The sequence below is a fragment of the Cotesia glomerata genome, linkage group LG1 (assembly GCF_020080835.1).
Source record: "Cotesia glomerata isolate CgM1 linkage group LG1, MPM_Cglom_v2.3, whole genome shotgun sequence".
Classification (NCBI taxonomy): Eukaryota; Metazoa; Arthropoda; class Insecta; order Hymenoptera; family Braconidae; genus Cotesia; species Cotesia glomerata.
Genome location: NC_058158.1, coordinates 24,566,117 through 24,580,211, shown reverse-complemented (window position 1 = coordinate 24,580,211; position 14,095 = coordinate 24,566,117). Strand labels below are relative to the sequence as shown.

The following is a 14,095-nucleotide window of genomic DNA, read 5'->3' as shown; positions in this document are numbered from 1 at the left end:
TCTTAAATCAAGAAAATCACTTTGAAGAATTTTATTATCTTGATTTAAGTAAAAAAATTCTTCAACTGAGAAATTTTTCTTTGTTTGAATAAATTTTACTTGATTCAAGAATTTTTTTCTTGAATCAAGATAGTTTTTTTTTTTTTTTGGTACATGTATATTATGTATGCGATTTATATATGACATATCATTTTCACACTCAAAATCATGTTAATCTTATAAATTGAATTTCATGAATTTTAGGTAGATTTCATAAAATCTATCTATTGCATTGGCCCTTGTGTCAAAATTCACACAGAATTTCGTTACTATATTAATTATTTAGTTGAGTAAGGTTTAAAAATGACATTGGTTTGCAAGTTTATATATATATATATATATATATATATATATATATATATATATATATATATATATACACACATACTACATATATATATATATATATATATATATATATATATATATATATATATATATATATATATATTTATTTATGTAATATAACTTGTGGACACGATAACTCCCACAATTCTTCATGAATCTTCATGAAACTTAGTAGACTTATTCTATAGACAATTAGCTTGGATGAGTTTAAAAATGAGCTGAATCCATTAAATAGTTTAGAAATGGCAGTCGTTGAAATTTTTGAAAATCTAAAAAATCACATGTTTGGTGACTTTACGAAGGAATAACTTTTCATTGAGAAATGATAGGTCGTTTTTCTGCATTTCGTTTCAAAACTTATGAAATTCTCTTTAATTTAACCTACAATAAATTTACTTTTCATCAATTACACCAAAAATTTAAGAAGCTGAATGTCATCTGAATCAGTTTCAGACAAGCACACAACACAACGCGTCTTATGTACATGATAACTCCCACAATTCTTAATGAATCTTTATGAAACTTGGTAGACTTATTCTCTAGACAATTAGCTTGGATGAGTTCAAAAGTGAGCTGAATCTGTCAAATAGTTTAGAAATAGCAGCCATTTGAAATTTTCGAAATTCTAAAAAATTACTGTATTTTAAAATTTGGCAGTCGATTTACTTTTCTCATAAACTTGAGGAATAACAATTATTTATAATATTGTTATTAAAATAATGGATTACATGAAATCTACCTTCCATCTTAGCTGGTGGTAAATGGCCTTTTTTTTTGTAAATCAAATACTGATACTGTAGCTATAAATTATAATTAGAATCGTAACTTATGAAAGGACTATATAAATTCTTAATAAAAAAAAAGAGACGTAATATGAGCTGGCAATAAGTGTGTTAACACATAAACGATTCTGTCTTATTTTCAACTTTTTAACCCAGAAGTATATTATTGTTATTACTTTTGAGAAATCATAGACGGTCACAGTAATCCTGGAAAAATTCCCAGTTTTTTTTTTTCGTTTTAAATAATATTTGAAACTCACAAAATTGTAAAACTACTATTATCAACAAACTTTTTTTGTTTACTTTAATATTAACTTTTTAGTAAACTTTTTCGGATGTTCACTTGAAAGTTGCTTTATATCAACGTGAATTATTTTTAATGCTGTAGGAAGTGTTTTTACACCCAAAATTAAGTAAAACTTGAGTTGGGTACTCCAACTATGGTGCATAAAAAAATTTTTATTTATATAAAAAGCGTAGAAAATTTTTCAATGTAAAACTTTGGACACAAAAAGACTCTTACCTCGTGTTACCTTTGCTCTTTTCTGTTACTTTCGATTTATTGTAAGCAAACATGACAGTACCCCGTTGTTATCAAAAATGTGATATGTATATACAAGTATAGTAACATAGAATATCAAGTTGTCACTTTTTAACTTTTTAGACATTTAACTTCTTATCCGTATAAATCGAAAAGAAAACAAAATAAAATTTTATAGAATATTCAAGAGAAGCAATACTTCCTTGCTTTTTTATGTCAAACTTAAGGGGTCAATATTTCTTCGATACTTGACGTATTACCGATAACCACAGCTTGTCAATAATGATTGGTAAGACTCGACACGCCTCATTTCATCCTGCCTGCACTCAAAACTTTATTAATTGATTAAATTTTTTTCTGGCTTGATTTTTAAACACATCAAACATCGTGCAAATGTCTATCATTTATTTTTAATTACCTCTTGATAACTTCAAAAAAAAATATTTTATCAATCATATTGATCGTTGATATCTTGTCATACAATGAAATGAAAACAATAATAATTCATACATAATTGTTCGATTTTATCTTGATTATTCTCTAAAACTCGCTCTCTACTAATCATTTTAATCCCTTTAACAATAATAAGGCTCATAACTGTATAATACAGTTATTGTTTATTGAATGATTTAAAAGTTTTCATAAGTTTTACATCATACGAAGTGTAATTTAAGTCGATTTACTTAGGTAATAAGTTTCGAACTTCGAATCCACAGTTAATAGATGCTACAATCTAATAGCATTATAATGTCATAGCTATATGTTACAACTCGTGTTTTTAAGCTTAATTTAACTCAAGTTTCTCTCTAATTTAACGAAAATTTTTTTCTGTAATATAAATTAAATTAAAGGATAAATATTATTTATTTGTTTTATCAAAAGTCATGTTTTATTAAACTTATGTCAATCAGAAACTATTTTATAAGAACATTCTCAAGTCATTTCTGTGTTTAGAATTTTAAATGTCAGAATATTTAGGTCCCTTTGCTCAAGCTCTAATATTTTTGGTCTATTCATTAATACATAATTATTATTCACTAGTACATATTTGATACACCAAAACATTTTAAAACAAAATAAATAAAATTTAATACTTTAATTTAGTTTAATTCGAGTATATTAACCAAAAATTTTTCAATTTGAAACAACTACCGAGCGTCCGTAAAAATTAATTTCATTGGAGGGTAAAATTCGCATATTTTTGATAAATTCTTGTTAATTAAAAATAAATTTTTGTTGATGGACATCCATTTTAAATATTTGTAAAATTAATATAGATCAAATCAACGCTTATTAACATGGAAAAGAGAATGATTAAATAATCACAGTTTATAGTGCGAAATTTTAATAATGAAGTGCCCCTAGCAAGAAAATGAGAAACTTACTTTCAAAGTAGAATTTTCACAATCGCTGAAAGAATTAAATTTTGAAACTGTAAAAATCAATAACTGACAATTTTGTTTTTATTTACGAAAATTTTATTCGAAACTGTAATTTTTCCAATTTTAAATGTACTTCTTACAAAGTTGGTAAAAATTTTATTTAGAGACTGAAATTTTTCAATTTTTTCCGCTAAAGATAGCCAACTATTAAAATTTATACTATAAACTCTAAAAATTCAATTGTTTTTTTTTTTTTTTTCGTCAATGACTTTACAAAACAACATTTTATTAAATTTTTATTTCAATATTTATTTTAATTCCAACATTATCGAATATACTTGAGAGTTTGAACGCGTGGCTCAAGAACAAAGTAAAGGATTTAATTGCTTTTGATCTAATAAGCTTATGAAATGATAATTTCATCTATTATACCATTAGAATCATGTGGAGTTTTGTAATTTTCTTTATAATTAAAGATGCAATAAATTATAGATATAACATTATAACCTTATGCAATTCCCGGTACATTTATAGTAAGCATAATTACATTTAGGGCACAGTTGGAGCATATGAATATAGGTATGTTGGTGGTATGAGTTGTACAGACATCCGCTCATGAAATAGTATACGTAGCCGCGTATATGTTACTACATACACATATAATCCGTTTTACTAGGTGCAAGCCCATACAATAAAATCCTGTACACACTATATCACCATTTGCACTTGTGTGTAACGTACAGTAATCGTTTTTACACTGCACATACATGGATACACTCAGTATTTAAACATTCATCCGATATTGCACACTGCAGTTGTGTTTCCTGGTGTACAAGAACTGAAAAGCCCAAGAGTCCATACCAGAGAATACAACAAACACAAATATTTCCTGCTCTGAACCCTACCATTTGTCTTTTACTCGTTTCCTCTCAGTTATCCTCACTCATTCATTTGAATCTAAACTTGATTTTAACGCTGCTGCAAATTTTAACTTTTTCTCGGTTTCACTATTAATTTAAGTTAATGAGAAATATTGCACGAAAAAATACATGAGAAACTACGCTCGGGTTGAAAAAAAGTAAATTAAATATACGTATACAAACCACCTGGAATAAGAAAAATAGCATTAAATAGATAAATTTAACAAGATTTTTCATTCTATGAGAAGATAAATTATTTACGTTTTGTGCTGGTTAATTGTAAGTTAAACGGGTATTTATTTACTTTTTTGAAATTTTATATTTAAGAGTTTTATTTTTTCAATTATAAAAAATACAAAGAGATATTTTTTCAGAACTTATACATGTCTATTAAAGCTGGAAAAAAAATTACAATAACATTTTATAGATAAAAAAAAAAAGTTTACTTGAACCAAAAAAATTGTAAAGAAAGCCGAAGTTGTTTTGGAGCTAGAAGAAACTTACTAGAAACAAATTTTTTTGCTCGAGAAAATTTTACTTAATCCAAGATAAATTATTTTTTTTTGTTAATGTTTTTTTGAGTCAAGAATATTTTCATTCTGTGTAATAGAAAAAAAAATATTATTGTAAGCCGACTTTGATGTTTATTTTTACTTAAATGAAAGTATAAAAAATATTAGGTGATTTCTTAATGGATCAATAATAAAAAATGATATTTTTTTTTGTGACATCCTAGGATGCACTACGACAAACCTGATTGGATTGATATCAATCGCGTCGGTTGTAAACTTCTTTTAGAAATAAAATAGACCATTTAGTCTTTTTTTTTTGTGTTTATTTAACTCATAAATTACTGATTCGATTGATTCTAAAATTCAATTAGATAAAAGCACTGATTAACTTCTTTGACTGTCGTAAAGTGTTGGTTCAATTGGTTGATTCGTTCAAGAGATATTGTTCTCCACAAATTACTTTTAAGTAAATTTATTTAGCGATTCTGTATAGAATAGCTATTGTTTTAAATTTTATGACGAAACTTTAATAAAATTCCGCGTGATTCTCAACGAAAAGCTGCGGAGTTTACTTTCGAAAATTGAAAATACTTTAAACTTGATGTGAAATATTTTTAGTACCTACTTTTTCAATTTGACAGTTACGAAATACCATTAACAGTACGAGTACGAAAGTTAACATGTGATAAATTTTTCTGGATATTTTTTGAACTCATATATTCCAAGTAACAGTACCTCGCATGTGTGATCGATCAGTAATTAAATTTTTTTTGGGAAGGCAAAACACATAAACTATACTTTCGTCCATTAACTACTTTGAAAGTTTTAGACAACGATAATATGCCTCGAGCTCGATGAAACCAAACGGGATCATAAGAGTAGTTAATTGGTAAAGTTCACCAGCTCGAACAATTAGTTGAAGATAACTTGGGTGGTGGACATCCAAAAGAAAAAAGTTTATCGCTATAAATTAAATTTCTCGATGAATTAAAAGTACCTGATTGTCTCTTATTATCCTTAAAAACTTATTCGAAAAGACATTAATTAAAGATTTAATGTCTTCTATTTTTCCTAAACGAATATAAATAGAAATAAAAAAATTTAATTGAATCTCAATTTTTTTATTTTATTAAAACTTATTCACTCCAAGTATATCATTATCATTCAAATATTTAATAAAGTTTTGGATTATCACTTATCTAATAATAAATTTTTATAAAACGCCAATCTAAGGTTCAAGGATAAAAACATAATTTTTTTTAATTTTATTTTTAGCATGCTTTTAAAAATAAGTATTCTCAACTGAGACCGACTAAGTTCTTGAGCTCGTTCATTAACGCGCAATTAAATGAGCCCCCGAGATTCAGGGTTGAGATATTTCAGTGAAATGTAGAATGGCTTTAATTTACTTTGATCTTAGATATACTTTAAAACAAAAATCGGCTGTTGGTTTCTTCAACGCCAAAGTTATAAAATCAAATATTTACCTTTTACACTAAACTCTCACCTTGATAATTCGTTTAAACAAAATCTGCGAAAAAAATATTTGTTTAAATAATCTCCGTTAACTTTATTTTCTTGTTCTTTGTTTCAGGATGACACAAGAATCATGAAAGTTGGGGACAAAAAAAAGTGGATTCATGATCCGAGTAGTAAGTTATATTTGTTTTTGTATGAAACTTTAAATTGATTCAAGAAAATATAGTTTTACTATATTTATGGATCAACATAAACCAGTCAATATGATTCGGAAAAAATGCCATCGATACCAACTAAAGTAATGAACGGTCGTGCATTGAAGCGCAAAAAGATAGAAAGCGCACAAGTCAAGTCACGTATTTAATACATTTTATTTGAAAATTCTTATAGTTATGTTCATACCATGTTATATCGATATTTATTTAATGGAGTCAATTTTTTTCGAAATTACTATTTTTTTTTGGAATGCTACTCGAAGAAAGGCAATCATTTAATTTAACGAAAATTCAACAGAATAAAGATTGACCTGCGTTTAAAAAAATTTTCTCTTTTTCAATTGACCTTTATTTTTATTAACCTTATAAAGCACGAATAATGTTACTGTACATATTTTGTAGACATTTAAAAGCTCTTTTATGATAAAATCACGTCAAGTATTTCTGTTATGTGAAGAAATATTTATTCTGCAATATGTTTAACTTAATAATAAATACAAAACTATCCAGAATTCGGATTATGGAATTTTTCAAATTTCAGTGAGTATATTAGCATCGTGTACAAATTATAAGAATAAAGTAATTTCTTTTTGATTAAATATTCTTATCGAAGTTTGTGATCTTCTAAACATTGATTAATCTTTATCTGAATTTTTAAAAAAATGTATAATTGTTTTTTTTTTTTTTTTTTTTTTTTTTTCATTTATTTAGAGCAAAATTTAGGCGTTGATTTTTATACTATTATAGGTTCTTAAAAAAATCGCCGTCTTCCGCATATACTTACCTTTGGCTTATACTACTATCTTTATATATGTATATATGTACGATAAGCGGCTTAAAGTTGTAATGCTTTGGTTCGTGTTTGTATACCGAATTAAATTAGAGATTTCAAGATTTTTAGGTGGTATATACTTATGTAAGTTATTTGCTTATCCTCTAAATTAAATAAATATGACTGCTTATATATGTATATTTATTGCGAAAATTTTGTTTATTGAAATCTAATATTCTCCAAATATTGCACTGTGAAAAGGTTCATAAAATCTAGGTCAGAAGAAGGATATACAACACTGAGCAATCACAATACGATCTTTGCCTGTGATAAAAAATCATAAAACCTCGAAAGTGTGGTTTTATTGTGATGAAAAAGTCATGTGTGATAAGTTCTACACTTACATGCAATGATTCGTACGATGAATCAGAACAAGTGGGATAACTCTTTTCTCCCATTGTCTATTTTTCTGTTCACTATGTATTTTTAGAGGCATAAAGTGACTTTAAACTACAAATCCGGGGAAAATTTCATTTCATATTCGTTACGTAATGAAGTGTATATCTTGATCCGCGATCAGGTGGGAGTGTTCGACTGTCGAAGTAAATATACACATCGTCTTTACATATATATAGATTATAAGATGATTTTTTATGATGGATTTTTAATCTAATAGATTATTAAAAGGGGACTTTGACGTGTTATAAGCCTTCGTCTGATTTATGTCACGAAAATGCAATCATATAGGCTTATAAGCTAAACAATAAATTTTTTAAAACATTCTTTTACATTTAAGCTTGTGATATCGTTTAGTAACTTGTAATTCAAAAAATAATATACACTGATAGAAAAACAATCTTGATTCAAGAAACTTTTTTTCTTCAAAACTTGAACTCTTGAAACTAGATATAGATATATTTCTTTCAAGAATTTTTGTTTCTTGGTTCAAGATAGGCGATAACATTGATTCAAGATGTTACCGACTTGTGTTAAGAATGGCTTTTTTTTGAGTCATTAATTAATTTACTTATTTCCAAGAAACAAGTTTTTTTTGGTACAACAATTAAAGACTATTTAGTTTTTGAAATATACTTTGATGAATTATTTTGTTTTTTAAACGATAATGTTATTTTGATTGAAAAACTTAAATGTATCGATTTAAGATAATATAGCTCTTAAGTCAAGAAAATCTAAATCAAGACAAGAAATTCTTAAAGCAAAATAATCATTTGTCTTCTAAAATAAATTCTTAGATCAAGAAAATATCTCTTGAGTCAACATAAATTTTCTTTCAGTGTACATAATACAAGCTCATATCAATTATTATCTTGTACAAAGGAGGCACCCAGGATTCCTGCTTTGTTGCACTTAGTAATTTCCTTATCAGAAAATTTCCTCAGAGTATATACATATCCATATATATACATATATGAAGATGTCAAATCCCTTTAGTTTTGCATTTGAACTGTTCAATAGTTGTCGCAGCGTCTTGATCTAAGCTGTATAGATCTGTGATCCCAATTGACGTCTCAAGCTGCTCTTGTCTCTCTGTTCCTCAACATTACCTATTCACTCTCTTGTACACACCAGACATTAAACCCTCCTTCATTCAGTTTGTGCTCCTCACGTATGTCATTCTCGTGTCATTAGCATAGCTAAATCTATGATCTGGGGATTCCGTAACCACATTGAGGAGTATACACTTGACGATTTCACAATCAACATTTCATCCTTCCATTATTATCTTGTTTAATGATTGCATTCATCTTGTCAGATACATGTGCAGATATTATAGATATGTAAATAACGAGATAATTTTATTATTATAAATTCTAAGTAAAATTTGCATTATTCTGTTTTTACATACAGGTGCCATGCGCCTCTATAGAATGTATTATTGGAATTGAAATATTTTATGTATTGTTTAATTATGTTACAAGATATACTAAGTAAAAAAATTTTCTTCAAATTCAACACAAAAATTTGTGTTAATGACTTTTTAACTTCCCGCTATGAAAATTGAAAATTTTCAAAAGTTGGGAAGTTATTGGTTTTACCCCGTTTTTCGAAAATCGAGATTCAAACGGATGTTGACGTTTTGAGGTCCTAGGATGCTTCCCCAAATGTTTCTGCGATGATGTCCGTATGCCTGTATGTGTGTGTGTGTGTGTGTCCGTATGTAAACTGCTTATAATTTTTGAACGGCTTGACCGATTGGAACCAAAATACCAGCGTTTCAAAGAGTTCCATCAAACTTAGATTTCCTGTGATTTCGAACCGATTTGGACCGGTAAATTCCGAGAAATACCGAAAAAATTAAAAAAAATTTTTTTTTCAAATGTGGGTTTTTTAGAATAACTTTTAAACGGCTTTATCGATCGATTCCAAAAACTAATCAGCACTTAACATAAAAAAACCACGTCGATCGCCGCCAGTCCGCTCAAAATCGGTTGATTCATTCGTGAGATATCGTTGTCGAAAAAATTCAGAAAAATTCAATTTTTCAAATTCCTCCAAAGTTTTCGTTCTGATCAATTTGTGTTAAATAGTAAATCATAGGGGACGGGCGGGCAAGACGGAGAGGGCGGGTAAAATGAATAATCGTTTTAAATCGCTGGTCAATCGATAGAAACATTTTAGACTGTAATCTATCAATCTATTATGTAACTACACTTACCGTTATCGATAAAGCATTGGTTTTGCATAATTGTGAGAATTTTTTTTTATAAATATTGAAATTTAGGAAAAAAATTAAAATTTTAAATCGTAAATATACATTGATTATTTTAATGTTGTTAAGGACGATGCAGATTTGATTTTTTTCTTCATATTCCGGACGTGGTTCATATTTTTGCGACGATCGTTTTGATTGAAATGTATTTTCTAATCAGTATTCGTTTTACGCGACCTGAGTATTCATTTTGCCCGCCCTGGTAGGGCAAAACGGATAATGTTGACTTTTTTTTTTTTTTTTAATTTCGAAGAAGAATTTTTTTGTTTTTATTTTTATTTTACTTTAATTATAAACTTCAATTACCCAAAAAATTATTAGCCAAAGTTAAGAATAGATATGATTATAATATATATTTGTTATTTCAGTTTTAAATTAACATATCCGTTTTGCCCGTCCTTCCCCTAAGATTTGAAAAACTGCGTCGAATGCTGTCAACCGCGTGACAGCATTCAAAAGTAATTGCAGTTTGAAAATTTTATGAATCGTGTTATATTAAACCTCTATCAGACTTTTGAGCTCGAAGATCTACATTAAAATTTTTACACTTTACAAAATGATAAAAAATTTTTTTCTGCGTACTAGAGAATAAATAGCGAGAAATGGAGCTATCTATTAACGTAGTGTTAAAAAATAAATTGTTTGTGATAGCATAAGGATGCTGACGTGTCTTGGTCTCGGTTTTTCGAGTCTCATCGGCGCCCTGAAAATGGTGAAGGGAAAATTCACCCCTATTTCCATGGTAACCGCCATATTCAATGTGCTTGTTTCCCCTACGCTCTCTTCGATTTTGTAGACTATTACTTGTGGTTCTTAACCTTTAATGTGCTCTCTCATATTTATATGTAAGGGTGTATACATCCATTCATTAAATAGATATCCAATCAGATTACGCATTAAACCTCTGAAAGCTTAGCCTGTTTCATGATTGATATGAAAACAGTTGGGACGATCAAAGATTGTACATTTAAAACGCTCAATTCTTAGTCGAATTATCAATTTAAATCTTTCGAGCAAATTATTTTTCAATCCAATTATACAAATAAATCATTCAGTCAGCAAACTATTCTCAATTAAAACAATTGTATCTAAGGTCTCGCGTTCGAGTTCAAAATTAATTCTGTGTAAAACAGAAAGATAGTTTCACGGTATATATAGAGTAGAGTGCATTTAAATAGACACACACATACTGATACAGGAATCGATTTCTCATAAATCTTTTTGAGATTAGTGAACAGAGTATACTATAGTTTATTTTACTTAAATTTGAGACTATGTAATTTTATATCCGAAATTCTTACAATTGCTCTTTTATCAGTTTATTTTTGATTAATGTAATTATAGGAGAAATGTATGCTCTGTCAAGACATGTACTGAAAGATAGTAATTTAATTAAGTTTATATTTAAGTGATATTCTCCTCGTTAATTAAAAAGAGTACCGGAAATAACCAGGTACTAAAATTAAAGTTATCTATAGTATACTGTACTTTAGACAGTTCCATTCTGTAAAAATTTAGAACATGGATAAAAAATAAGCTATATTTAGTCATTAAATATATTCGAGTAAAAATAGCGACAATCAAATTAAATATTATCAATGATTTCAGATTGTTTTAAATTGAAATTTAAATTTAGCTCTAGATATCAATAAAATATAAAGTAATATGTAGAGGTTGGCAATGGCCTGGTCGGCTCGGTGCTCGCTTTTCGAAAGAGTGGGACCCAGGTTCGATCCCAGCACGCACCAATTCTTTTCAGTGATTATAATTAAAAAAAGCTTGGAAAATCCAAAAGTGCACGCCTCATAACGCTCATTCATTTTTTAAGAAAACAATTAATTGTGTAATTGATTAAAAAAAAAAAAAAATAGAATTAAGTAATTTCTTACAAAGTATTTTTTATTTTTTTTTCTTTAAATATCGGCGCCCTTTTTTCTTGTCATATGCGCACGCAGTCTAAAAAAATCTAGCTTGATCAAGTGGCGCCATAGTTTTCACGTGACAAATAAGAAAAGTTCGTTTGGCTTTGTACGGTTGTATCGTAGTGAATTTTAATAAAAATTCAATTTAAAAAAAAAATACGTCAACTAGGCCAGTGATATGAAATACGGACCCAGTTCATCGAATTCTTAAATTAATAAAAAAGGTCCGGTCTTGAAATATCAATTTGTTCGGGAGTAATCATTGGTACATCCAAAATGGGGTGACATCCGGACGTCCACGTAAAATTTTTTTCAAAACGTTTTTTTTTTCAAAATAGCAACATGAAATGATTTTAGAAAGTAAAAGATGGTTTAATTTAAGTGTTTTTTCGGTGTACATCTACTTATATCATTGTATAAGTGTAGTATGCTTGTGATAGAGGCATTTAAAGATCACAAAATTGCTTGAACTTGACGAGTCGAGTATAAAGCACAATCTCACGCGCTTCGCGCTATGAGGCGTGCAATATGTGCGTTACGTTACGTTGCCAGCCTCTGGAAGTGGCAGAGATAGCCGGGCGGCACACGTCTGACTTGGGCGATCACACATTTAAGCAACAACTTGAATGGGTGACCACTCTAGTCAGCGTTGGCTAGCGCGAGGGATCTCTGCACACTAGGAGAGGGGCCTAATGCTCCAATGGTCGATAAAGATGAGTTTCTTATCAATCACTGTAGACTTAACTCAGCTCCGACTGTACTAACATGGGTTTTCTCTGTGATTTTCCCATGTTACTGTTCCAATAACCGAGTGGTGAGGATCAGGGCAAATGTGGTACAGAAGGCGCAAGTCGGTCTACAGCCGCAATGATAAGGCAGATTTAACTAAGCAGAATGATAAGGCTTAGGGTGTAAAAGGGCTTTATTACGCCTGTACACTAGAAATCCGTATAATAATAAAATATAAAGTAATATATAAATAAATATATTTTAAACTGTAACATCAAAATTTCAGTATTTTCCATTGAAAAAATAATATTACAAGTTGATAAATATTAAAAAATTTTTTTCTAAATCGTGTAGCTTCTAGGAAATATCTATTTGTAACTTTAAAATTCTAGGTATACTTATACAAGAGTTTTCTTGAGTTTATGCAATAAAATTCGTCCTAACAAATTTTTCCATCTGTCTACATTGGATAATTCACACGTCCTGAACTTTGCACACTCTCAACTATACTATATTTTACCATTCGATTTTCTATTCTTTTCTTACAGCCAATTCGAAAGTTATCTTTTTTTCTTCTCAACTCTCCTTGCTCTTCCTTATATATTTAATTTTATTCTTACAGAAATTCATCTTTCTTTGTTCGTACATCAAATCTTTTATGCTCTAAAACAAAACTTTCTAAAACTAAACTTTTATGCTCTAAATCAAAACAAAACTTTCTTGGACGGAAATTAATTTATTTTATAATTATAATTTTTCATTATGACTTAATCAAATAGTTGACTATTTTTTTTCTTCAAATTAAAACTTCCAGAAAAATTTTAATACTTTTAAAACTCTACCTCATATCATTACATCATCAGTAGATTAAAATAAGAAAAATTTACGTACTATAGTATTATTATCTTCATTTTGTAGTATTTTTTATAATCTGGGAATCTTTATTTTGATAAAAGTTTATTTTTGTTATTAACTATACATTTTAAACTTAAAATATGTATAGAACTTTACAGCTTTTCTACTAAACAGCTTATGTTAAACCAATAATGTATATGTAATTATTTCAATTTCATTCAGAACCTTGGGATCTGTGAAACAAAGAAGAACTACAGAAAGCATATAATTGAGATTTTCACGTGTTTGGGATTAATTAGATTTTTATTATTAAAATATTAAATATGTACTTTAATTTCAATTAAATTTTCAATTCTATGAAACTTAATACAAACAAAATATTCTAATTAATTGTTGCGAAAACTTGGTACTCTACTTAAACTTTTCACTACCTTCCTATTGTTTCCAAAGTGCCAAAGTCAAATAGAAATAAGTTAACAATTTTTCAATTAGCTATAAAATTTTTTAATAATTACAATTATTTTTCTTGTTCAATAATTCAATGAGAAATAATTAACCTGTCCACCGTTAATTGTTTGACAGTTTATGATTAACTTTTAAATTATTAAATTAGGAAACATCTATTTTATTGAAGGCTAATTATTATTTTTTCTCAGTAATTACGTTCAAAGAGTTAATGTTACTTATTTATTTTATTGCCTATAGTCTATAGCCTCATGAATTTCGAAGATAACTTTAATTTTAATTTACAGGTGAATTATGCCGACCATTAAATTGCAAAAAAAAAGAATTGTGTCTTTTGGAAGATACATTTACTGCTGTCTGTGTTTCGAAGAAAGAACTCCATAAATCTGGGTAACTATCAATA

At 28.2% G+C, this 14,095-nt stretch overlaps 1 protein-coding gene across 2 annotated transcripts in view; it reads left to right on the top strand.

Moving 5' to 3' along the window:
* LOC123258960 (proteoglycan Cow) overlaps positions 1-14,095 on the top strand; it is a 51,474-nt gene that overhangs the window by 22,416 nt on the left and 14,963 nt on the right. For both annotated transcript variants that reach the window (XM_044719224.1, XM_044719219.1), the window contains exons 2-3: positions 6,119-6,176; positions 13,980-14,082. In XM_044719224.1, coding sequence (XP_044575159.1) covers positions 6,119-6,176; positions 13,980-14,082 — 161 coding nt within the window. The remainder of the gene's footprint in view (positions 1-6,118; positions 6,177-13,979; positions 14,083-14,095) is intronic.